This window comes from Puma concolor, chromosome E4 (genome assembly GCF_028749965.1).
Source record: "Puma concolor isolate L17-30 chromosome E4, mPumCon1.1.hap2, whole genome shotgun sequence".
NCBI lineage: Eukaryota > Metazoa > Chordata > Mammalia > Carnivora > Felidae > Puma > Puma concolor.
In genome coordinates, this window is record NC_141683.1 from 51,799,945 (window position 1) to 51,827,335 (window position 27,391).

The following is a 27,391-nucleotide window of genomic DNA, read 5'->3' on the forward strand; positions in this document are numbered from 1 at the left end:
GCCTAACTGGCTGAGCCACCCAGGTGCCCCCGCTGTGTCCTCCTTTAGATTACTAGTGCTTTATAATAAGACCTGGAGACTTGGATCTCTCTTACCTTGAAATGAACCCTCACAGCCGGGTTTCTGTAGAGAGTGCACAAGACTCTGCTCTCAGGGCACCTGGGGGCTCAGTCAGTTAAGCATCCAACTTCGGCTCAGGTCACGATCTCGTGGTTCATGAGTTCGAGCCCCGCGTCGGGCTCTGTGTTGACAGCTCAGAGCCTGGAGCCTGTTTCAGATTCTGTGTCTGCCTCTCCCTCTGCCCCTCCCCTGCTTATGTTCTATCTCTCTCTCTCTCTCAAAAACAAATAAACACATTTAAAAATTTTTCAAAAAAAGACTCTGCTCTCTGTCTTCACCCTCCAGCCATTCATTCATATTTCCACTCACTGTAATGGGACGTCCCCTCCCAGGACCCCAACTCTGGAGTGGAAACTCTCTCTCTCTCAAGCCACCAGTGATATTCTTTTAAAGAATTTTTTTAATGTTTCTTTTATTTCTTGAGAGAGAGAGAGCACGCATGCGCACATGAGCGGGAGAGGGGCAGAGAGAGAGAGGGAAGGAGACAGAGGATCCAGGGCTCAAACCCACAAACTGTGAGACCATGACCTGAGCTGAAACCACGAGTCAGACACTGAACCGGCTGAGCCACCCAGGCGCCCCAGCCACCAGTGATGTTCTAACTGCTGGATCTAAGCGAGCCCACGTCAGGCCTGCCAGTTGGCCACCCCTGCACCATCTGACATGTTGGGAACCCATCCTTTTCCCTTTCCCCAATTCTGCTGCCTCCCAGGCCTCCTCTGCCTCTCTGGTCACCAGCTCTCCTTCCCTAGCCGTAGGGAACCCTCAGGCTCCTCGGGGTAAACCGGCCCCGGCCAGCGGCTGGGCTGTGATCATTAGTTACAGGTCCGCGCGCTGGGCACAGAGCGCCTTCCAGGCAGTCCCTGGCTTCCCCATCTTTGCTTCTCCAGCACACGGTCCAACGCCTGAAACTTCGCCTGACAGAAGCTCAATATACTGGATGAGTGAATATATGAGTGGAGGAAGAAGCAAACAGAACCCAGCTACCTCCGTTCCTCCCTAACCTTCCTAAAATGTACAGCAATGATCTGTACGAAAATGAACATATGGTGAGTCACCGCCCGACTGATGACTCACGAACGGACTGATTAACTTTTGAACTCTGTGACTTCCCCTCTGATTAGTAACTGGACTTCTAATCCAGAAATGAGCTAAATGACTAGTCTTGGTATCCCAACTGGTTGCCATGTCAAGTTCAAATGTTCTGAGACTCGGGGGTCCTGTGACCATCCTGTATATTCGGGCAGAACCGTGTTTACATCACCACTCATTGCTGCCTCATAAAGACAACTGGGATGTTTTCGTTTGGCCGCTGGATTTATTTCCCGGATGTTCTCTTTTTTAAAAAAATTCAAACAGATGAACACAGGATAGGAGGAGCAAAAATAAGATAAAAACAGAGAAGCAGACAAAGCAGGAGAGACTCTTAAATACAGAGAACAAACAGAGGGCTGGTGGAGGGGTTGTTGGGTGGGGGGATGGACTAAATGGGCAATGGGCATTAAAGAGGGCAATTGCTGGGATGAGAGCTGGGTGTTAGGTATAACTGATGAATCACTAAATTCCATTCCTGTAATCATTATTATACTATATATCAACTAACTTGGAAAACATTCCATGCTCATGGATTGCAAGAATAAATATTGTTAAAATGTCAATACTACCCAAAGCTATCTACACATTCAATGCAATCCCAATCAAAATTGCACCAGCATTCTTCTCGAAGCTAGAACAAGCAATCCTAAAATTCACATGGAACCACAAAAGGCCCCGAACAGCCAAAGTAATTTTGAAGAAGAAGACCAAAGCGGGAGGCATCACAATCCCAGACTTTAGCCTCTACTACAAAGCTGTAATCATCAAGACAGCATGGTATTGGCACAAAAACAGACACACAGACCGATGGAATAGAATAGAAACCCCACAACTAGACCCACAAACATATGGCCAACTCATCTTTGACAAAGCAGGAAAGAACATCCCATGGAAAAAAGACAGTCTCTTTAACAAATGGTGCTGGGAGAACTGGCCAGCAACATGCAGAAGGATGAAACTAGACCACTTTCTTACACCATTCACAAAAATAACTCAAAATGGATAAAGGACCTGAATGTGAGACAGGAAACCATCAAAACCCTAGAGGAAAAAGCAGGAAAAGACCTCTCTGACCTCAGCCGCAGCAATTCTTACTTGACACGTCCCCAAAGGCAAGGGAATTAAAAGCAAAAATGAGCTATTGGGACCTCATGAAGCTTCTACACAGCAAAGGAAACAATCAACAAAACTAAAAGGCAACCAACGGAATGGGAAAAGATATTTGCAAATAACATATCGGACAAAGGGCTAGTATCAAAATCTATAAAGAGCTCACCAAACTCCACACCCGAAAAACAAATAACCCAGTGAAGAAATGGGCAGAAAACATGAATAGACACTTCTCTAAAGAAGACATCCGGACGGCCAACAGGCACATGAAAAGATGCTCAACGTCGCTCCTCATCAGGGAAATACAAATCAAAACCACACTCAGATATCACCTCACGCCAGTCAGAGTGCCAAAATGAACAAAACAGGAGACTATAGATGCTGGAGAGGACGTGGAGAAACGGGAACCCTCTTGCACTGTTGGTGGGAATGCAAACTGGTGCAGCCACTCTGGAAAACAGTGTGGAGGTTCCTCAAAAAATTAAAAATAGACCTATCCTATGACCCAGCAGTAGCACTGCTAGGAATTTACCCAAGGGATACAGGAGTACTGATGCATAGGAGCACTTGGACCCCAATGTTTATAGCAGCACTCTCAACAATAGCTAAATTATGGAAAGAGCTTAAATGTCCATCAACTGACGAATGGATAAAGAAATTGTGGTTTATATACACAATGGAGTACTATGTGGCAATGAGAAAGAATGAAATGTGGCCTTCTGTAGCAACATGGATGGAACTGGAGAGTGTTACGCTAAGTGAAATAAGCCATACAGAGAAAGACAGATACCATATGTTTTCACTCTTATGTGGATCCTGAGAAACTTATTAGAAGACCATGGGGGAGGGGAAGGAGAAAAAAAAAATGTTAGGGAGCCAAAGCATAAGAGACTCTTAAAAACTGAGAACAAACGAGGGTTGATGGGGAGTGGGAGATGGGTATTGAGGAGGGCGCCTGTTGGGATGAGCACTGGGTGTTGTATGGAAACCAATTTGACAATAAATTTCATTAAAAACAAGTTTTTAAAAATCCCTGAATAAATAAATAAATTCAAAGAACAGGATTGTTTTAAAGTAGGCAGTGAACATGGGAAAGAGAGGATGTTGTTACTTCTCGGACACAAACTTAGCCTAAGATAGCTTTCTGGAAGGTGCCAGGGTCACGGTGCGTATGATGCAACGAGCCCTGAGAGTAACCAGATTCCATGTACTGGAGAGCAGAAGCGTGGAGTTTATGTATCTGTTTATGGCATCAGGAACTGAAGCTAACGGACGTTCAGAATCCAAACTAAGGTGCAGCCTCCCTCTCCTCTTTATTTGGCCTCCCTGAGGAGCAGGCTACGATGGGAACAAGAAGGAGCCAAGAGCACACATTTCTGAATGACTCTGAGGGGCAGCCGCAGAGGAACAATAAAGAAGAGCATGAAGGATAGGGCAGAGAGGAAGGACAAAGTGTTGCAGGTGACAAACAGCGGATGAGTTTATTTGGGCTGCCAAAGGGGATTCCTGGTTCCCAGCCCTGACACTCCTTAGCATTTCCAACTTGACAACCTGTGCTCCAGCCAAGGGCAAGGCCAAGAGTACCCAGGGGTCCCGGGTCATCCTTGAGAACTGGGAGAGGACACACGGCTAACAGAGGACGGGGAGAGAGCGGCTAATGGCACCGCGCAGGTCACTCAAAGCCGGTCCTCAGGATCTTGTCTCCCTGAGATCGTAGAAGGGCTAAGAGGCACTAACTTAAGGCTGCGGGTGAGGACAGGAAAGGCCCTAATAATAACTGATAATAACAGGGGTCAGGCACTGACGCTGGAGTGTGACAAGGAGGATGGTCACATGGTCGTACTCAGAGGAAACTCCTCTGTGCTACCACCGGGAAGTGACTCTCCTTCCCCCAACAGATACCTGGGCGGCCCCTAAGCCCCAAATCTGCCCCTTGTGAGTCAGACACTAGGCCCTGAACAGAATGGCTTACAGGGTGACAGCAATGAACCCAAAGCTGGAACCCAAGAGAAAGTTCAGGGCATTGTGAGGGAGCCATATGGGCTTTATTTTTCCTCCTCCTCTGTTTCTCTTCTCCTTTTCTTTCTGAAGGTGCTGCCCCATCACAGTCTGATGTACTATGCCTGCTGGGGGCCTGAATGTTCCCCATGTGCATGTAATTTAGGGCTCGTGTGTGTGTGTGTGTGTGTGTGTGTGTGTGTGTGTGTGTGTGTAAAGTACTAGAAAGCAATGCAATTCAGGCCAAAGGAGAGCTCCTTCCATGCAGAGCTGGGTTCAGGGAAGAAAGGGCCACTTTAGGGTGTCCTTGAGAAGCTGGAGGAGGGAGCCTGATGACAGCATCCGCCTCCACCAGTAAGGGTTCCCTGTGACTGCAGAGACCTCAGCACCAGAATCCAGGTGTCTCTACCCACCACACAAGACAACAGCACAGTTCTCAAGGACCACCAGGTGCCATCAGATGTAAGCAACGGCCCTAGTCATCAGTGAAGTCGCAGGAACCCTTTTCACTTCCAGGGTCAGAAATGTAAAACCGAACCCTCACGCATGGCTGGGGATTGCAAAATGGTGCAGCCACTTTGGAAAGTGGTCTGGCAGTGCCTCAAAATGTTAAACACAGAGTGATACACCCGAAAGAAATAAAAACGGAAGTCCACCTGTGCACAACGTTCATAGCAGCTGTGTTCACAGTGGCCGAGAAGTGGAGGCCACCACAGTGTCCATCAACCGAAGAATGGATGAACACAGGGTGATAGATCTACGGACTATTACTCAGCAAATAAGAAGGAATGAAACTCTGGCACATGTTAAACATGATCAGCCTCCAGTGAAAGAAGCCAGGTTCAGATACCAAACGCCCAGAATAGGCAAATCTGTCGAGGCAGAAAAGAGATTAGCAGTGTCTCTGGTGGTGGTGGATAAGGGAAGGTGAGGAGGGAGATGGGGAGTGACTGCGAAGGGCGACAGAGTCTCTTCGGGGTAGAATGAAACCTTCTAAACTTAGGTTGATAAAAGTCTCCCAATTCTTAAAAAAGAAAAACCATTAATTGTAGAGTTTAAACGTGACGGTATAGAAGTTATATTTCAATGCTATTTTTTTAAATAGAAAATAAGTCACTATAAACTCCACCTGGAATGCTCAGACCAAGAAATTCGCAGGATTTGTTGCCTGTGGGAAGGAAATCTCCGGGAAGTTTTGTTTTTACTTGAAAAGAAGGTGTGGATACTGCCATAGCCCCTCGGTTGGTATTATTCTGGACAGCACAGAGCTAGGAAGCAAAGCAACAGAGGGCTGTGGGAGACAGACGGCATACAGGAAGTGCCCTTAATACCACAGGGCAGCAAACTCTGGCGTGCCACCTGTTCTTGTAAATAAAGTTTTACTGAAACACAGGCACATTCGTTCATCTACAAATCGTCCGAGGCCACTCACATACTCTAATGAAAGAACAGCCGCAACAGAGTATGGCCTGCAAAACCTAAGCCATTTACTACTGTTCCTTTACAGAAAAAGCTTGCTGACCGTTGCTCTAGACTCACAAGTCTAGAGTCATGCTACTTAAATACGGTCCCCACACCAGCAGGATCACCTAGGAGTCTGTTAGAAATGCAGCATCTCAGGCTGCCCCAGACCCACTGAATCAGAATCTGCATTTGTGTTAGTTAGCTGCGTCAGTGCAAAAAGCAGATGCGAAGATGGGATCGATGTACGATGAATTAATTAGGGGCGACAACTACGAGAGAGAATAGGATGGGAGCCTGAAAAGGCTGGGGGAGCCATCAGTCCATGCTGCCAGTCTGACCCGGAAGGAAGGAAAGAGGGAAGGGAGGTTTGGTGGAAGGCTGCTGTTCGGGCTGAGGAACCCTGCCCGAAGAAAGGGGCTGCTCCCATGAAGGTGGGAGGGGGCCCCGCACCCAGCAGCTCCTCTTCCAAGCTCTTGACGCACCCCTATAGTCAGCAAAAGCGAAATTTGAGAGCCACAGCCCCGTTCTCCAAAGAGCCGCTGGTTTCAGGAAGTTCCTCTCACCATTTTTCTCATCCCTAATGGGTGTCCAGGAATCGAATGTCTACCTTACGTGTCCTGCAAACGTAAGTGACAGCCTAACACCGTGCTGGATATCTGGCGATGGCAAAAGTGAATCAGACATGAATTTGGCTCCTGAGGAAATTTCGGCAGATAGAAACGAGACATGTGCCAGAGCTAACGAGGCAGGAAGCAATGTGTGCCCCCAGGAAACCACACCTGAAGGGCTATGGAAGTGGGGAAGCAGAGATGACCCTCACACAGGGAATCGGGAAGGCTGCATGGCCAGGGGGCTCAGCAGGCAGCGGTGAAAGGAGGGACGGAGTAACAGCCCGTTTCACTTCTCACACTAGACGTCGCCTCCCTTCTGGAGGGGCATACAGGCACAAGATACAAAGTCCCCATGGGCAGATGCTAACTTACAACCATCAGGGCACATGCCTCGTCCACACAAGCACGCTTAGGTATCTCGTCCTCGCCAAGGCGGGCAAACCCACCCCCAGGGACTGTCGTCGGCATGCGCGTCCATGGCTCTTCCATGCAAAGGGTAGGGGTGCTATAACTTTGCTGTACATCTGGGTCCCGGTCCAGGGAGCAGGGCTATAATATGGAAGGAAATGGGTAACTCCTTAGGGTCCCATGAGGGCAAACACTCCGACTTTGACCGCTATTGTCACATACGAAGAGGCAGCTGAGGGAGATGGTCACAGACTCCTCATTCTCAGAGGAGCTCTGAGAAAGGTATGTATGTAGCTCTTCCCCTGTCATTAAGACTGGATAAAGGGGGACAGAGCACATATGGCCCTTTTAAATTCTCTTCACATCTACACTGACACTTCTGCGTATGGGAACCTGTCTTCTGTGAAGCTCCGTGCTCTGCACAATGAAACTTCTTACCCTGAGGACGCAGCTCCCTTCTTGGGAGAAGGGGGTGTCTTAGCATCCCGTGAAACCGCATTTCTTAGATGTCATTCAAAACAAAACACAGAGTCATCAAGGTACCTAAACAAGGCCAGTTAGACACTAGCCCTCAAGAAAACCCAAAAAGGGCTGAAAGTTGTGTCAACTATGTGAACATGTACATTTTTCTGAGGAGTAAGGACAGCTTTCATCAGATTCTCAAAAAGGTTTGGGATGCCAAAGAAGCTTCAGTGCCACTGTCCAGTTCATTCAAAATAGTACTGCCCAAGCTAAAAAGAACACATGATTTTAAAAAACAGAGTTCTTTTAAGCATCTGATTCTAGTGTTCTCAATCATCTTGAAACCATCTTGTGAAAATTCCTATTTACCATCATTCCTGTCTCACAGATTAGCTCACTAAATTCCTAAGAAGTGAAAGTTAACATCCCACCTAAGGAAAAATTACAGGTTAGTGGGTAGAACCAAAGATGAGCAGGTTCATGCCCACTGCGCTTAGTGATGACTCTCTCCCGCTATTAATACTATGTCATAAGTACCATGGGTCAAGCCCCGTGTTGGGCACTTTACATATATGACTTATGTAAACAATGCAAGACATTATCTCATTTCTTAATGTGAGGAAACCAAGGCTCCAATCAGTTCAACGGATTGCGAGAACAGAGCGCTGGTAAGTGTCAGAAGTGGGATCTGAGGCCAGGCCGGTCTGACTCCCCAGTTCTGTACTGGGATATGCTCTGAAACTTGGATCCTCAGAGGAGGAAGATAGGTCTTCAAGTCAGGGACAGTTTCTTAGACATCTTTGTATTCCCTACAGTGCCCTGCCGGGCTTTGCATGGCAAGGCGCTCAGTAAATATTTGTTGAATGAAGAAACGTGGGCCCAGGCTCTAATCCTGCCATGGACTTACTGACTCAGTCTCCTGCAACTTGGAGCTGCAGGTGGTTACTCAGCTGGGCGACTGCAGGGAACATTTGAAATCAATTATGGGTGAGGAGGAACCTATTAAAAGTCTCTCTTCTGTGTACGCTGGGGTTGAAGGAAGGGAAAGGAAGTTGAGAAGGAGGGAAAGGAACAGGATGGTTTCAGGGGTGGGTGCTGGAGCTTAAGGATTTCATCAGGACGGGACAGAATTTGGCTTCTGTCCACTGCTGAGTTCCAAAAGTCCAACCAAATGGGCTCCTGACCTCAGGCTACTCCTCCTTGGCCCCACGTCCCTAAATTGCCAGGCCCTTGAGAAGTGACTTTTAGGGAGGCCTCTACGCTGGAGCAGCTGCACACGCCCGTTTCCTAGGTCTCCATTGCCCTGCTTCAGAGCACAGGCAACAGGCAACTTTGGGGGTGCCTACCTCTGGGGTGGGGGGTAGGGAGTCGGCACCATCATGCCCCCTTTAGGGGCCAGAGAGAAACTCAGCACCGAAAGGCTGAGGCCTGCATTGCCCTTGGCCGTAAATAAAAGGATTCCGGCAATCCATTCTGGAGTTCAACTTCCTATTTTGGAAGAACGTGGGAGTTTGGGGTGGAGGGGGAGGTAACTCCAGTTGATTTTGTTTTCTTTACTAGTTGCTACAAGTGCAGGGTGGTCATAACCCCCAAAATGCCACCTTAGCCCTATCACACAGGTCCTGCAAAAAAATACTTGCATGAAGCCGACCCTAAGGGATGCCTACCAACAACACCCTGGGAGGGGATGAAACAAGACAACCCAGAGGCCAGGGCAGGGGCACCAACCCAAGAAACCAGACACATTCCCCACTACGTGGCTTCCCTGGAGCCGCCTCCTCTCCTGTGCGTGAAGCAACACTGCCACCTAGTGCCCTGCGTGCGAAGTACTCCCTGAGGTCCCACATCTCTTGGGCGGGGGCCGGCGGGGGGGGGGGGGGGGGGGGGTTCTTCACCATGGCCAGTGTGGCTGAATGGCTTGATGTCTCTGCTGAACGGAAAATGCCCCAAGTTTGGGAGACTAAGAACTGGGAGCTAAGTGGGTAGAAGCTGAGCTTTGAGAGCCATTGGGAAAGAGCATGGGAGTCAAGTCTTCTAGCACCTCAGATTATCCTCAGTGGTGCAGCAGAACTTCAAAGGCTGAATTACGTTTAGCTCCCAGGCACACGATCTAATTGTTATTCTGTACAGGTGAAGGCCCACCGGCCCAGGTACAGGCAGTGACCTGCCACAGGGCCAGTGCTGGGTAAGAGAGGGGAGATGGCCTAGTCTGTTGATAGGAGTAAGCAAGTTAGAACCAATCAGAGACCTTTATCCCCAAGGAGGCCTTCCTTTGGCCACCTCGTGTCTCTCAGCCAGGGCCCACAGGAGCTAAGCACAGTGAGTAGACAAAGACGCCTATGCCCTCGGGAGCCCGGCCGCTAAAATCCTAAAGAAGGAAGGCGTCGTTCCCAGCCCCCATCTTTCCCAGACTTTTACCTTAAATCTTTCCTGAATATGTTCTGATGTGCACAACTCTGAAGAAAGATAGAGGGCAGAAGGTGGAGAGGAGCTAGACCTGGGTAGTCCCTGCCCTCAACCTTCCTGGTGTGGACCTAAAGGGGAAATACCAGTACACCACAGGGGTCCACTTTGATTTCAAGAGGGAGAAGCCCCAGAGGCTACACTGTCTGCAAAAGATTTCCTGCCTAATTTTACATGCTTGGGGACGTGAGGGAGTTCAGAGGGGCACTTCGGAGAAGGATCGGAGTGTGTGTGCCATGGCATTTGAGGAGGGAGGGTGGCTGGTGGTGGACAGGTGGGCGAGGGAGGGAGATGCACTGGGGGCTGGTGGGGACGTGCCCCACGGAGCGCCGGAACTGGAATCAGCTCAGGATGCCACTCTCTGCAGAGCACGAGACAGGACACGGAAGGGATAGGACAGAGGGCAGGCACCCACAGGCCTGAATCTGTTCCCTCAGCTCTGGGTTTTAATAACTGAAAGCAACAGTCTCTGAGAGCCTCGCTCATATATTCCTGTTGGAGCCTTCTCTAATTCTTCACAGCCAGGGAACTGATCCCAGGTCCCTCTGTGGCTACTGCAGGAGGCGGGGGAAGCGGAGTCGTGGGTCTCGGTCTAGACTGCAAGCACAGTTTCCCTGGCAGATGGGCACTAGGAAGCGAGATGAGGCAGCAAGAAGATGTCATCTGGGAAAAGGTGTGAAGCTGCCAACTCTGATCAGATAATCACCTCATTATTTCTTCCATTTGGCCCCAGAATAAGGATTTCCTTCTCTCTCTCTGCCACCACCTATCTCACAGCCCAGCCCCTTCTCTCTTCCCTCCTCTCGCCCCCTCTCCCACCCAAAACTAAAATAAAGCAAAACCACAAGACTCTAGAGTGCTCAGTGTCTGGGAATCCCAGCTTCCAAAGGAGAAATTGCAGCCAAAGAGGGGGAGACAGCGTGTCCAGAAGGGATGTTCCAGCAACACCCCCACTGAAAGAGGTTCCCTCCCTCCAGGTTTCTTTCTCCAGGCTGAAACTTATTTGTAGGCATCCGGCAACCTGAGAAGTTTTTAATCTGGGGAGCTGTCAAGCACCTCAGGAGCTCAGGGGTTCCGCTCCCGCTCTGCGTCTGGCACACCTCCCGTGGTTTGGTTTCCCCATCGATGCAAACAGGACTGGCAAACATCAAAGGGCCTCGTAGAAGATACAAGCTAATGAGATTACAATGGATCCACTATGTGCCCAGCCTGGTGTGAGGCTCTATCATGGGGGGCACCCAAAGGGATAATGAGACCGTACACGGTGACCTACAGGTCTAACTCCCACCGCTTGCTGGAAACCTCAGGAGGGCCACAGAATAGTTGTTCCTGATGCCATCCTTTTCTTTGTCCTTCTGGGTGACTTTCCGTGAAAGCCAAGATCTGGGTATAGTGCAAGATACACACAGGTAGAGTTCTGAGATGTTACCTCTGACCAAAGCCATAGAGTTCTACACGGTTCCTTTTTACGTCCTCAAACAACACCAGCGGCCTGGCGTGGGAGCGCCCACCTTTTCCAGCAGACCCCGCTGTTCTCAGGCTGGATACGTGACCGTTAGGACAGGCAACAGGGATGCCAGGACCTGGGCCAGATAGTGGTTTTCTGCAAAGTTCCAGGGCTGCTCCAAGCAATGGGGAACTGCCAGGATTTATGGCTGTGCACCTGGCAACCTTGTCCTCCCGCAGCCCAGCCCTGCCCCTCCCACGGCCCGGCACCCCCTACCCCTACCCCGGGCCTGGCTCACTGAACGGGTCCTTGTCCTCACGTCCTCACGTGCAGCATCAAAGGTGCCCAGGCTACGGGAAATAGAGGGCGATACCTCTTCCTCATTGACAAAGACCCAGAGACCTTCCCCTTTAAGGAGGGGTAGGGAGTGAGCCGAAGGTCTGCTAAGTGCAAGCACCATCCATGTACAGAACCACAGGAGATCAATACTCATTGGGACAATGCTCTTGTGGTTAGAGTCATTATCGTGGATGATGTCTAGAGTCCGGCCGTGCTGATGAATAAGAGCCCTTCCCCCTCTCTCCCTGGCCACCTCTTCCCGGCTTTCCTGCCCCTGCCCCCTTCCTCTCTGTGCCCGCTTCACCTAACCCCGTCACACGTGAAGCCAGCCGTCCCCCAAAGACCACGGAGAGCCCAGGAGTGGGCCGTTACCTGCAATGATGGCTGGGTTGTTCTGTCCTCCCTCCGGTCTCACCCAGGCTTCCACTGTGAATGCCTCCCGGGGAATCTCAGCCAGCACTTCTGGACGCAGCAGGAGCCGCCCCCGCCTCCCGGAGAAATACAAGACAGGCAGTCCTCCCTGGGACTCTGCTTCCCAGGAGGGGTCCCCTCCACCCTTCTGGATGCCGTCCTCCGACGGACTCGTTCTGACCCCGTGCACAAGGGGATGCTTCGGCCGCGGCCGGAGACGATGGGGAGAGACACCGGGCTCTCCCTGCACGGCCCCTACCTGCCCCTTCACCACCTGGCGACGACGCCTGGTCTTGGCCCGGCCCTTGCTTTGGGTCTCTGGTTTGGGTTCCTTTGGGCCCACGAAGGTGGTAGCAGCCGTGGCAGCCGTGGCCGAGCGTTCGCGAGTCCCAGCCTCACCTAGAGACTCCTTGGATCCTCCATCACCAAGATAAGTGTCATCATCTCCCCGCAGCTCAGACCGCCCAGCGGGACCATCCCTGTCCCACGAGGCGGCTGGCTGCTCAGCTGTGCCCCTCAGCCCCACACCTCCAGCTGGGCTCGCAGCCCCCGTGGCAGCTGGCTCACTGCGTCCTGCGGGGCGGGTTCCCTGCCCCCCCACGGGGTAGGGCCTCAGGTAGTCCCCAGGCCTGCTGGGGTAGACCCCAAAAAGATGATGCTGGGGAGCGGCTCTGGGTCTTGGCGGCCTGGCCCCCAGCCAACAGCGTTCTCCTTCCGACAGCAACTGATTCAGGCGTCCCCTCTGAGCCAGGGACCTCTTGCGTGTCCAGCCCGGCTCAGAGCCGGCAGTGCCGAGCGCCCACCCGGCCAGAATCACCAGGCTTATTCTCAGGATCTTTGGGCCCATCATACCTCCCCCAGCTCTTTACACAGAACCAGAAGTCAACTTCTGGGTACCACACCGGAGTGATGGGGGAGAAGAGGAGGAGACGGCTAGCAGTGGATTCGCAGTCACCGGGGAAACTGTTTTCGTTCAGGGACCAAACTTTCAGGAGCAGCAGCACCCAGGGAGTGCGTCTTCCGGCTCCCTGCGCGGGGCGCTGTGCTGCGTGAGCTGTGCTGCCCTCTCCCTTCTCCCCTGACCTGCTTCTCCTGGCTCTAGTTTAGTCCGTGCAGCACGAAGTTCATTTCTCCGGGTTCCTCTGAACCTCCTCCCACACGGCTCAGGTTTCTTTCTTTTTCTGTCCCTTCTTCACTGGCCCCTCCCCTCGCTGATACTACAGGAGGGACCCACGGATGGAGGTGAGCCAAGTCCCTCTCAAACACACACTCCCTCACCAACACATACCCCTGGCTACCTGAAGTCATTCAAAGGACGCTGATCTTCTAATTTTCATGGCTTTCTCCTTCTTCCTTCCCTAGGAGTTACGTTCTTTTCGTAGCCCTTAACCTAAGATAGAGCAACCTTCAAACAAATCGCGAGAAGAACTTGCATACAGAGACACAGAATTTGATGCTTATTCTCTAAAAATGCAAAAGGATTCTGGGGGCACAAAATTCCAAGCTGGTACTTAGCTTTTGCTCTCCAGATGTCCTCCTCAGCCAGATGCCCATCCAGCTGCCAGTCTGCCTGTGCAGGTCACAGTGCTTCCCTCAGCCCGGTGCTTGGGCGTGTGGAGTGGTGAAGGTTTTCTAATCCCCTTCCAACTTGTTGGTATGTTGTAAGTCTCCGTGAAGTTCTCCTTGGGGAAGCCAGTCTGGTGTCCTAATAACCTGATGAGTCTGACAGCCCTTGACTTCACCTTCTGGGAGTCTCGTGGGTCCCTGGGAAGATGGGAAAGAGAGGCAGAAGAGCATGTACTTCAGGGGACCTGTTCTCTCTGGTGCCTCCTGCTCTCTTCTCTCCCTCTCCCTCTGCCTGTAATTATCGTCTTGTTTGTTTCATTTAAAGACGATGATGATGTCAAAGCTAATAAGTTCGATGTATCACTCCACCTCCTCCCTGCCCCTCCTTCCTCCTGACAACCTCTCCACCTCACTGAGGCACTGGGGACAGGCGTGACTTCCGGTTTCCCCGGTAAACATCTCGGGCTTTCTCCTCCAGCAGCCGCAGCCTACACAATCAATAACAATCAATACTGTCTTGGAGCAGTCTTTTTGGTGTGTATTCTCTCTCTGTCTCTCTCTCCCTCAGACACACGCACACACACACACACACACACACACACACACACACACACACACACTCGCACACGTGTTGTGAACAGATCTGCTTACTGTCTAATAACCCCCCACCAGCCTCTCAGGGACCACTTGCTTCTCTCTCTTTTGTTTTGCCACAAGCCTCCTGTATTTTTTTTTCCTACTTCAATCATTCGGGATTCAAAGGAACAATGCCCCAAATTCACTTTACACCGGACACTGGGAGAAAGGAGAAATGGACGCATCTGACCTAAGAAGCATTAAATGGAAATGCCATGAATCGTCCTCCATAGATCTTCCTATTCTCTCCGAAGTTCCTCACTCTGAAGTTACCAAAAGTCACCATATGCCGAGTGTGCAAATAAGCAAATGAGATGCTCAAAATAAGTAATTTACAAAAATGAACAGCTAAACCCAAGCAGCTATTTTTTCCAATTGATTTCCAATGAATGGATAGGCTGGGGAAGTAAATAACGTGTCTCCAGCCTCTGTCATAATGCTTGCCTCGAAGCAGGCTATCTCAAGGAGTCCCACCCCCCAAACACATGTACGTGTGTATGCACACTCACACACATATGTGCACACCGAGACCGTGGTTGTGAATTCTTGACACAGGTGAGGATGTTTGACCACAGGTGGGTACAGAACAGGGAGAGAAACAGACTGGGTCCTTCATTCACTAAGAAAAATTACTTACGGTTCTAAACCCCCTGCTTGTGTTGCCCACACATAAAACACGCAGCCCACATACTCTGGAGTACGATCGCACTGCCTCTTTTGCCTTGAGACTCCTCACCGCCTTCTAAACTCCTCTACCCCTGCTAAGAACTGACTCGTTTGCTTTCAGAGTGCTGTGCCCTAATCACCCGCTCCCTGGCATGCCCAGCTCCCCTTTGCAGCATCCTCTGGAGCCTCAAAGTCAGTCCCCAAAGAGGAGATCAGTTCAGGCACGTGGATATTACTCAACAGAAATCCCTGGATCCCAGACTGCCTTTTTTCCTCTTCTCATTTTCCTATCTCCCTTCACTCCTTCTGACTTAGTCCCTTTTTCTTCTTCTTTCTTACTGCCCTCCCCCCTGCCCCCAACCACCATGAAGCAGCTCAAAAGAGTTTGGGGCTTTGGAAGGGAGGAGAGGGTGATGTAGAGAAAGACAGAAAAGCACAGGAAAGGGAGAGAGAGAAGGACAGGGCAAGGGAGCGGGAAGGGGGAGGGAGGGAGAGGAGAGAGAGAGAGAAAGAGAGAGGAGAGAGAGGGAGAAACGCCAGGAAGGAAAGGAAGGAAGGAGAGGGACCTTGGTGTAAATGAAGAAAAGATACTCAGGTAAGAAAAGAAGAAAACTTCCCCCTCCCTCCTGCCACCCCCCATGACCCTCAGAAAAAGGTTCCATACCATTCATTTCAGGAAGGAGGGGTAACACAGCAAGGAAGAATCCCGCCTGCTTTTCTCCCCTGTTAATGTGTGAATGATCCTGCAGTCCCTATAGGTCTCTCCTGGATCTCAGCTGCCAGTAATCCATTCATAAGGTTTCAAGAAGCTACACAAAACTCAAGCTTCCAGTTTAGTTTCTCTCTCTCCCCTTCATTCCTTTGCTCACCACTCTCCTTCAGCTCTTGGCAGTCCAAAGTTTAAAAAAAAAAAATGTTGAACCATTTCTGTGTTTTCCTCCTGTTGTAACTTTTGCTGTGACATCATAACCCTGCCCACCAACACCCCACCTCTCGCTCTCCTTTCCATCCCACCCCTCATCAGCCCCAGACCCCCCAAAGCACCCCCCCCCCCACGGAGAAGAAGGGCTCCTGTCAGTTCCAACGTGTGAAAACACAAAGCTACTAGAAGTGCCCCTCTCTCCCCTCGGCCCCCTCCCCTCTCCCCCTCCCTGCCTTACCCACCGCTCAGCCACGGCTCTCTCAAGGCTTGTAACAATGATCCCATCTGTTTGACATGTGCGGAAAGGTGGGCTGGATTCAAATAATCTGTCAAGTGGATCAGATAAAACACACACACACACACACACACACACACATACACACACACACACAGCAGCCCCCTCCTCAATTCCATCACACATGCACATCATGCCCTAGCAAAAGTGTGAGAGAAGTCAGACGTGCCGTGCCCGGCACCCACCCGGGATGCCAGGGAGGGAGACACCACATACGCCAAAGGCAACGCACATTTATATATACACAAATTTTGTGGCTTATTTGTTTATGACAAACACCAGCACCGGAGCCCCTACTCCTCTTCCCCAAGTCCTGCCACTCCGCAAGTGCACAGATTGGAAAGCTGGTAGAATCTGTTTTGAAATCTCCAACGAGAGGGTTTTTCCCCCTTTTTTTCACTCCAAAGCACTATCTGTGGCGATCAGACTCGAGCAGGGTTGCCAGCAAATGCAGGAGGCCCCTTCTAGGGTACAGGCTTTCAAACCAGCAAAGCCAGAGGGAATGGATTTAAGGACACACAGCAGGAGCTGGCTGAATTTATTTTATTTTGACGGGGGTAGCTGGGGGAGGAATATCATTTCTGAAATGCCCAAGCAATGAAGGGAGAGGATATGGATTTCTTAAACAGTTTTTGCAAGAGGAGCGGTGTCTTGTTCTGCAGGTAAATCTATGAGGCGAGAAATTGGAGCTTAGAGATAAACAAGGACCGAGAGGGAGGGAAGGGGAAGGAGACAAGAGAGGGGGAGAGGGGCAGGGGATGGGGACATGGGGACGGAGAGAGAGGGAAAGAAGGGGAGAAGGACAGAGGGGCGAGGGGAAAGGAGAAGGAAGGGAAGAGAGAGGAGGGAGGAGAGAGGAGGGCAAGGGGGAAGGGGGGAGGGGCGGGTTGAGGAGGAAAGGAGTGAAATGGAAGGGGGGGGTGGGGGCGAAGGGAAAAGAGAAGAGTCTGGAAGGAGAAAGGGCTGAAGAAGAAAAGCAGGGAAGAGAGGAGGGAAGAATGAGACCGAAAGGAAGGAAAACAGGGGAAGAGGCGGTGAGGCACATAAAATATGGAGACCAGGAAGGCAGTTAGAGCCATGATGGCAAAACACAAGGAAATCAGAGGGGCAGGTGAGGAGAGCCACTGCAAAAGGAGGCAGAGATTGGATTTTATGCACAGAAAACAAAGGACACTCAGTGGAGGGGCTCGCTCTAGTGATCAGACACGTTTCAGAAAATCAGATTGCCAGGGTTCAACGTTGTCTCTTTAAGTAAACCCCCATTTCCTCCTCCTTCCCTACCTGCACCCTTCCTCCACACCCACCTCCACCTTCCTTCATTCACTTTTTGTTGCCAGCATTATCTTCCCCTGGAGAATACTCCAGTCCAACTCAGACACCCATCCCCCTCCCCCTCAAAAAAGCCACCCTTAATGCTTGGTAGCCTCTTTCTTTGCTTCTGTCCACAGAGGGCCCTGGCTCCTCTTACCTAAAGGTTGAGCTGTTTATGACAATCTGCACTTTGATTTCAACCCAAATGATACTATGTTTCCCTTAAGCCCAGGGACCGGCAGGGCTGTTACTGTTTGTATTTGCTGCCATAGTGGGGCTGGTCAGTTTCCATTAGCATTGTCATTATTATTAAGAGTCTTGGAGCACTGGGAGGAGCCAGTCCACGTTGGCATCCACCTGCAGTGTAGAGCGTTAGGGAGGAGAGAGAGGGGTGGGGGGTGGGGGGTGGGATGGGACCCCTTAAGATGGTCACTGATCCTCTCTGACTTTCTGATTCCAAAATGCGATCCCCTGAGGGAAAAGCTCAGCTGGGAGCCGGCCAGGGAGCGTAATAATAAAAGCCTCCCAGAACACAACCAAATGCAGTATCTATATATAGGAGCCGGATCTGTTTTCGCTACTTGCAGTCTAAAATGACACCCGGAAACAAACATTTCAGCAATATGTTTATTGGAATCTTATTCAGCTAGTGCTGGAAAGAGTGAGCTTCTCTGAAAGATTTCACTCGAAGGCTCAGGGCTGTTGCTTTCTGCGCCCTTTGCTCCGGTGCTCAGAGCTGGGAGTCAGGGGCCCTAACTTTCAAGGGGTCGCTTGAGATGCCTCTAGGGTGACCTACCACAGCCCCCTCTTTTGTGGGTGAGGAAACAAGAAAGAAATCACACAAATAACAGCAGGGCCAGACACGGCATCCAGGTCTCCTGAATCCCAGTCCAGGTTTTCCCTCCTCTGGTATGCACCTGTCTTACTGTTTTGGTATCTACATACCAACTGAATAGGAAGACCGGGATGAAGACTGGCCTCTCCGGTTCCACATCCAGGCAAAAATGCCCAGGGAATATATGTTGGTCATATGTGTTCCGTAACTCAGATTCACACGGCACTCAGATGGAAACACAAATCTGCATTTCCTACTCCTCCCTGTGTATTTTGAGCCAAGGGAGGCCCTATCTTTTTGTCAAACTGTCTGGTGCTCCGTGTGTTAGATAGTCATATTTTTTTCCACGCTACTATTACGATTATAAATTATTATCAGTGCTAACGGTAGTGTTTTTCTAAGTGCCTTTCATCCCAGGTTAGGCTCCCCCACCCCTTGGGGGTTGCGTGGTGGAGACAACATGTCAGAGATCTATTTCCCCTGCTGACAGTCCCTAATGGGAAAGTGCTTCTTGTAACATTTCAAGCCTTGGGACCAGCTTGTGGAGCCCTTCGGCTGGGGAGAGTTTCACAGTGATGCTGGAACGTGCTCTGCTCACCAGAGGAACAAAAGCTCTCCTGGGTTTATGCGTCAATCAGGACTGCCTTTCCAAGTAGAGTCTGCTCAAAAGACAGTCTCGTAACAAAAAGAACAGGAAGACCGTGTACTTGCTTCTCCTCTGACCTCGTGCACATCTGTGTTCATTCTTTCTTCCCATCTATAACGGCACAAAGGCAAGGCAAGTGGTATGTCCATTTTACAGATGAGGACACCGAGGCTGAAAAGCTAAGCAATTTACCCAAAGACCTGTGGAAACTAAGAATGCAGCCAGGACATACCTTAAATGCATTCTGCTAAAGTGGAAGAAGCCAGACTCCAAAGGTCATGTCCTGTGTGATCCCATTTATATGACATTCTGGAAAAGGCCAAACTATAGAGACAGAAAAGATCAGTGGTGGTCAGAAGTTGGTAACTGGGGGAGAAAAGCTGAAGACAAAAAGCACAATGGGACTCTGGGGTGGGGGGACTGTTCTCTATCCTGATTATGGTGACGATGCAGGACTACACGCATTTGTCAAAACTCGGAGAAGTACAGACTAAGAAAGGTAACTGCATGCAAATGCTACCTCAGGAAACCCGAGAAAAGTGGAGCCGGGGGTGGGCCCGGGATCTTTTGATTCTGCATACAGCGTTCTTCCATCATTATCCTGCAGGTGTCCGAAGACCAGATGATAGTGTAACAGTGGTTGGTCATGGACTGGGGCCCGTCCGTAGATCCCCTCACTTAGCCCCTCAGAGGACCCCATGGAGCCAGACAGAACGGAGCGGAGCTAGCTTCTGGTCCCAGCTCCGTCAACCCCGATGACCCTAACACATCAAATAGCCAATCACCAAATGAGCACTGGCCAATGACTAGGCCACCGCTCTGCCACGAAACAGCTGCCTGACCGTGGGCAAGTTAACCAACTCCTGGGAGCTGTCTGTAAACTGGAAACATCGGAATAGAAAACCTCTAAGCTTTCTTCCAGGTCACACTTGAGCTTCTCTAATTTTCAGCCCACTGTTTTCCTAATTGTTTTCTCAGTTATTTAACACACACACACACACACACACACACACACACACACACACACACAGCCAGTGCCCACTTCTCATAAATATCTCAGAGAGTCAAGTATACTTTAGCAATGGACACCCCCATTTATTTTAATCCTTAAAGAAAGCCATATATTCAAAGACAACTCCACTGTAACACTGATGGGCAGCAACAGGGGAGTTTTTGAGTGCTGTCATTAGAGTGGCAAAGGTGTCCTATACAACATGTCACTGTCATATGTTTAGCAAATCAAATATCAGAACACATGGTATTAGTATGAAAATATTTAAATCGGAGCAGTTTTTAAATTTGCTACTGTGCTGGAATCTTAAAATTTAGTAATTTCCTCAAGATGGTAATAATAACATTATTAATAACAATAACTAACACTTATTGCTTACAATATGGCAAGCACCATCCTGGTCACTTTATATATATATATATATTATATATATATATATATATATAATATATATATATATATATATATATATTCCTCACAAAAGTTCTGTGAGGTAGGGCCTTTTATTATCTCCATTTTCAAATGAAGAATAATAAAACCATTTAACATTTATTAAGCACATACCATGTGCTCAGTGTGGCATCTACTAGTCAATAGACACCTACTAAGCAACATACATAAACTATCTCATTTAATCCAACAAGTAACCTATGAGATAGCTCCACTTTCTCCTTTTTTTTATTTTTATTTTTTTAGTTTATTTACGTACCTGAGAAAGAGACAGTGCGGGCAGGGAAGGGGCAGAGAGAGGAGAGGGAATCCCCAGCAAGCCGACGCGGAGTGCAAACTCACGAAACCATGAGATCGTGACCTGGGCCAAAACCAAGAGTCACACGCTTAACTGACTGAGCCACCCAGGTGCACCTGATCCTCATTTTGAGAAGGGAAACCAAGGCAAAGAGCATTTAGGCACCTTACCTGGGCTTACGCACCTTGAAAACAACCACCTGTCTCCAGAGCCCACTGAGTCACTATGCCGCACAGCCTCTTCGTGGAGGATATAAATACATACCAATGAGGCTATGACTCCCAACACAACACCACCAGACTTCTCCTGATGAGGCCATTCAGCGGTTTCTCTGGAGTCAAGGAAGATCTTCCTTAGGTCTTTTCCTAAAGTCTCCCCTGGCTGAGGGGCCGGTGCCTCCAAAGTGGCCCCAGCTGATAGCAGCAGCCAGGTGTAGGCTCTGATTTTGCCAATGCTCAGGTACTTTCCACAGATCCCCGAGGACTCCTATTCTCACCAACTGTGCCCCCAGACCCATCACATCCCCACTGAAACCTAAGGGACATGTAACCAACCAGCTGCAAACAGAAAGTGAGTCACTCCCCCAAGTCACTAACTCCATCTGGAAGGAATCATGCAAGATAGAGCAACGTTGAGTAGTCTATTTATTATAACTAACAAAAACTTTTCATACTAATAACAGCTATTAGTTGATGGTCTATTAACCATCATAAAATACGTATTTCCTGTGTTCAGGTCAGCTCTGATACAGAACTCCAGGTTTTAGCCCCAATTCTACATTCTGAAGGTACTCATGTTATTTAATTGCTGAAATATGGCCCACGTGTAAAATATTTCAAAATGAATATGCCCCCCAGATGTCTTCAAGAAAGGCAACAGGCCTGTGGAAGAGGAAATACACCCTTCTTAAATGCCCACCCAGGCCAGCCTTCCTATAGATCGCAGCCACGGCTGGGGGCAGACAGAAGTGCAAACCCCAAAGCTTGTCAGGTGCCCCCCCACCAAGTCATCCAGCAGAGACCCTGTCCAGGAGCTGCCAAGATGAGTTCAAGTTTCTTTCCTGCAGACTAAACTCTATACGGTGAAGAGGGAAGGCTCTGTAGGTGACAAACACGGATTCCAACGTGGGCTCTGCCCCGTGGCCAGTGTCGTCTGGGGCAGACTCCAGGGCTACCAGCGAGGATAACGGCGTGCCTACAACCTAAGTGAGAGGCCATAAAAAGGCACATTTCTCAGCTACGTATCCAGAACAGTGAAAGTGCCTAACAAACATTGGTATTACTAAAGATGTCAACTCCTTCCAATTTTCTACCCTACAAGTTTCTGACTTTAAACTTTCAATAGCCCCCAAAGATCCAGTTGGATGTCATTTCTTACTCTACTCAGAAGATCAGCCTTTCCTGTGTCCCAGCTGCCCCTCATTTGTTGAAATCTGTCATTGTCAATCCTGCCAGTCCATTTTTATAGTAAACATAAACATTTTGCACTGAAAATTCACAGTATGAGCCACCATACGTAATTGCAAAAAGAAAAAAAAACTTAATACTCTAACATTAAAAAAGAAAATAAGGCTATAATGAAATTAAGTGAATTTCAACATATATGTATTTCTGACACAACTACATTAAAAGATAAATGAAATCATCAAATGCTTGAACGTACTTCTCATGAATCAGTATGGACTTAAGAGCAATAACAAAATACTCAACAAACATTACAGGCATTTTTTCCTTATGCTGACATCTTGAAATCATGGCTATCAAAGTATCTTAGTACAAGTTCATGGAGTCGGCATGGCTGTCATAGCTCCAAATGCAGAAGGATAGAGGTATGTCCATCAGTGGCTGAAACACCATAAGCAGCAATGCCATCAATGGCACATTTCCAAAATGGGGAACGACCCTGGGTAAAATGTGCAAACCAATCAAAAGGCAATCTTTCTTCAATAACATGGAAGTTGCATTCCTGGGAGAGTGTATTTAAAGTGCACCCAAAAAAGACCTTTGTGATTGAAGCATCTGTATTGAAAATAAAGTTAACTTCCAGACTTGGATCATTATAAATGGGTTTTTCGTCTATGTGAATGTTCGGCCAGAATTCAAGAGTCAAGCAGGAGGAAGATTCATTCTGTGGGACTATCCACGCACTACAGGGAAGTCTGATGTCCCTAGCACGTGCCCACTGAGCCAACAGTAACCTCCAATCGCTGCGACACCAAAACCATCCTCTCTATTTCCCAAAGCGACCCTAGGGGGCAGCACTTCCCCCACTGAGAACCACCCATCTAAACCAAGGCCAGAATATTATGCAGACAAATCGGGTTGAACCTTGTATATATGTTTGACCGTAACACACTGCCAGGATCCACAAAGGTGAAAGTCATGTGGAGGCTTCTAACTGCATTTCTTACATTATTTGGTGAGAAAGCTGAAGTCTCTATTCCTCAGTAGTGGTTTGAACTGTGTGTGCCTTATATACACACAAAGATGCATAGAACGCATTCTACCAAATGATCACTTTTCTCAGTATCATCTATTGAGCTTCTCCCTGCTCAAGTAGCCATCTACTCGGTTCCATTAAAATCTTTCTACTTAAAAATAAATAAATAGAGGGGCGCCTGGGTGGCTCAGTCGGTTGAGCGTCTGACTTCGGCTCAGGTCATGATCTCACTGTTTGTGGGTTCGATCACTGTGTCAGGCTCTGTGCTGATGGCTCAGAGCCTGGGGTCTGCTTCAGATTCTGTGTCTCCCTCTCTCTCTCTGGCCTTCCCCCGCTCACACTCTGTCTCTGTCTCTCAAAAAATTAATAAATGTTAATATATATATAATATATATATAATTATATAATATATATATATATATATATATATATATATATATATATATATATAATATCCAGGATTGCAAATCTCAAAACTCAAATAATGAACTCTGATCCTTGGTCCTCAAGGCCACATAACATGGCTCAAATAATCACTGGAAAATTTTAGTTACCAAACCCATGGCCATCACTGGCTCTGAGTAGTTCTTGGGCTAAAGCAGTTAAGATCTCAGAAGCCATGGTGGAAATGCTAGTGGTTTCTGGAGAAATGTTTTCTGCAGAATGCTACACATACATTCCCCCCATGGAGTGTCTGAGTTCTCAGATGATAAGATACAAGCCCTGCCCTATATTGCCTCATAGACTTGCTAGAAATACCTGAACATGAACAAATTGTAAGACACGGCTATAAGTACTATCTTGGAAGACTGAATGAAGTCCTCCCAGGCACCAAGGATAAAATAACCAACGGTTCATGCAGTAATCAAGGGGATTTCACAGAGGGGGTGATTTTTTAATAGAGTCTGAAATGAAGACTAGGAGTTTTCTAAGTGCGGGGTATTTCTAGAGAGCGTGGCATGAACAAGATGCCACAGTAACACTTCATTCAAGGCTTCAGGACAGCATTTATCGCTAAGTCCCACAGTTTACCCATAGTCATGTCTTTCTTCCCAATGACCCTGGAAAGCAATCTAGGGTGGTACCTGTGTCTTACTACCTGTGTATTTCCAGAAGCAATAAACAAAAACAAATACACACACACACACACACACACACACACACACACACACACACAAAACAGGCTCAAATGAGGAAACCATGAAAAATTTTGATCACTGGGGAGAAGAAATTCCTAGAGAGAAGCAAATGATCCCTCCCTTTCCTCATCTGGCTGTTGATGAGCCTGGAGCCCCTTCCAGCACACTGAGACCAGAAAGGGCATACAGAGGTTGAAAGAGTACCTACGGCTCTCAAAGATACAATTTTAAAAATATATTATTTGAATAGCGAAAGGCTACCTGTTCCTCATGTCTCCTTCCATCATCAGGCTCAACCAAGTCCAGACCTGAAAGAAAAGCATACCAAACACAAGGAAGAAAACAATTAACAAAATGAAAAGACAACCTATAGAATGGGAGATAATTTTTGCAAACTATATCTGATAAGGGGTTAATATCCAAAATATATAAGGAACTCCTACAACTCAATAGCAAAACAAACAAAAAACCTTCAAAAAATAAGCAAAGGGCCTGAACAAACATTTTTCTAAAGAAGACATACAAATGGACAACAGGTATATGAAATGTCACTAATCATCAGGAAAATGCAAATCAAAACCACAGAGATACCTCACACCTCAGGATGTTTTTGAATTATCAAAAAAGACAAGAGACAATGAGTGTTGGCGAAGATGTGGAGAAAAGGGAATGCACACTGGTGCAGCCACTGTGGAAAACAGTATGGAGGTTCCTCGAAAAGTTAAAAATAGAACTATCTTGGAACTGGCGTGTATTATGCTAAGCAAAATAATTCAGTCAGAGAAAGACAAATATCATATGATTTCACTCATATGCGGAATTTAAGAGACACAACAGATGAACATAGGGGAAGGGAAGCAAAAATAAAAACAGAGAGGGAGGCAAACCATAAGAGACTCTTAAATACACAGAACAAACTGAGGGTTGCTGGAGGGGAGATGTGTGGGGGGATGGGCTAAATGGGTGATGGACATGAAGGAGGGCACTTGTTGGGATGAGCACTGGGTGTTATAAGTAAGTAATGAAACACTAAATTCTACTCTTGAAACCAATACTACACTATATGGTAACTAACTTGGATTTAAATAAACAAAAAAAGTAAATAAAATAAAACATACATTAAAAATAAAAATAAAATAAAATATTCTATTTCTTACCTTAAAAATAGATAAAAATAAAAACAATAAAATAAAAATGCAAAATCCATTCTTGGTCCATGGGCCACACAGCAACAAACCTGATCTGACCCACATTATTTGCAAACCTCTAGACTGAAAAGATTGAATTAGCATAAACTTTAGATGGAAACATGTAAATAAATGGAGTGCCTATGCATTATGGTGTCACTAAGTTTGGAGCATATATATAGAATTTTCAGACTTAAAAAAATTTGAAGGGGAGATGATTTTAGGAAACATCTCAAGGAAATAAGTTGTCATCCTCCAGAGCTCCTGAAAACAGTGGCACCAGAGGCCAGATAACCCCTCTCTGAATAGGAATGATAAATATATTAAGATACAGGACAACTGACTGATGAATGGATAAAGAATATGTGGTATATATAATATACAAGGGAGTATTACTCAGTGATCAAAAAGAATGAAATCTTGCCATTTGCAACAACGTGGATGGAACTGGAGGGTATTATGCTAAGTGAAATTAGAGAAAGACAAAAATCATAGGACTTCACTCATGTGGAATTTAAGAAACAAAACAGATAAACATAGGGAAAGGGAAGCAAAAGTAAGATAAAAACAGAGGGGGAAACAAACCAGAAGAGACTCTTAAATACAGAGAACAAACTGAGGGTTGCTGGAGGGGTTGTGGGTGGGGGGATAGGCTAAATGGGTAAGGGGCATTAAGAAGGGCACTTCCTGGGATGAGCACTGGATGTTATATGTAAGTGATGAATCACTAAATTCTGCTCCTGAAGTCATAATTACACTATATGTTAACAAACTTGAATTAAAAAAAAAAAAAGATATCACACCGAGATAGAAAGGCTGAAGTATGCACTCCAGATCTCAAGCCATACAGGCATCTTTCCAAATTTCAAGTACCAATTAACATTTGAGCTGCTTCTCACATAAGCAACTCCAGGCAGACAAAGTCCCAATAAAGATGCATTTACTTTAAAAAAAAAAAAAAAAAGAAATTCCCCAGATCCGGCAATCCCACTTCTCAGTATTTACCCAAAGGAAATGAAATCAGTTATCTCGAAGAGGCATCTGCACCCCCGTGTTCACTGCAGCATCATTCACAATAGCCAAGATACGGAAGCAGCCCAAGTATCGATCGGCTGATGAATGGATAAAGAAGATGTGCTTTATAGACACAATGGAATATTATTCAGCCATGAAAGAGAAGGAAATCCTGCCATTTGCAACAACACGAATAAACCTGGAGGACATCATGCTAGGTGAAAAAAAAGTCAGAGAAAGACAAATACTGCATAGCCTCAATTTATACGTGTGATGTGTAAGCAGCACACCTAGAACCAGAGAGTGGTAGGGTAGTTGCCAGAGGCAGGGGGTAGAGGAAGTAGGAAGACATTCATCAAAGGGTACAAACTTCCAGTTATAAGCTGAGTAGGTTCTGGGGATCCAATATACAGCATTGTGATTATAGTCGATAATATTGTATTGTAGACTTGAAATTTACTAAGATAGTAGATGGCAAGTGCTTTGACCACTAAAAAAAAAAAAAAAAAAAAGTACCGTGTGAGGTCATGAATGCGCTGATTAACTTGACTGTTCATCATACCACGATGCATTTGTATTTCAAATCATCACATCGAACACCCTCAATATACACCATTTTTATTTGTTAGTTACGCTGCAATAGAGCCAAAAAGAAATGTGTCGGGCATGCCACTACCAAAACGTTCTGTGACCACCTGCCCGGCGTGAGTTCCCCTAAGAACAGAGCAAATCCTACGAGGAGTCACGGTGGCAAGGAAGGACAGGAGATCAGGTGCCCGAAGAAATCTCTGCTGGCCCACAGGGAAGGGTGCCTTATCAGAGCAGCTGTACCCGTTCCCGAGAGCACACGTCTCCCCAGCACGTGTCCAGCACAGGCCACAGCTCGCTGGCAAAACCCGCACCGTTCGGAGCGGTCAGAATCGGCACCCCGTACCTTCTGCCCTCCTCCCGTACATCTCTCCACCACCGACCACGAGCTGCCGAAGTTCGCAGACCTCTTCTTTTTCAGCCCCGGGGGCCCACAGCCTAGCACAGAGCCTGGACGAC

General features: G+C 47.8%; 1 protein-coding gene across 1 annotated transcript in view; it reads right to left on the minus strand.

Annotated features, from left to right (window-relative positions):
* The window catches only part of PAPPA2 (pappalysin 2), a 275,450-nt gene extending 259,694 nt beyond the window's left edge, over window positions 1-15,756 (minus strand). Inside the window, exons 1-2 of the mRNA XM_025921163.2 lie at window positions 15,461-15,756; window positions 11,890-13,692 (exon numbers count right to left, since the gene is read on the minus strand). Coding sequence (XP_025776948.1) covers window positions 11,890-12,778 — 889 coding nt within the window. The 5' untranslated portion in view covers window positions 12,779-13,692; window positions 15,461-15,756. The remainder of the gene's footprint in view (window positions 1-11,889; window positions 13,693-15,460) is intronic.
* Window positions 15,757-27,391: the final 11,635 nt, after the last annotated feature.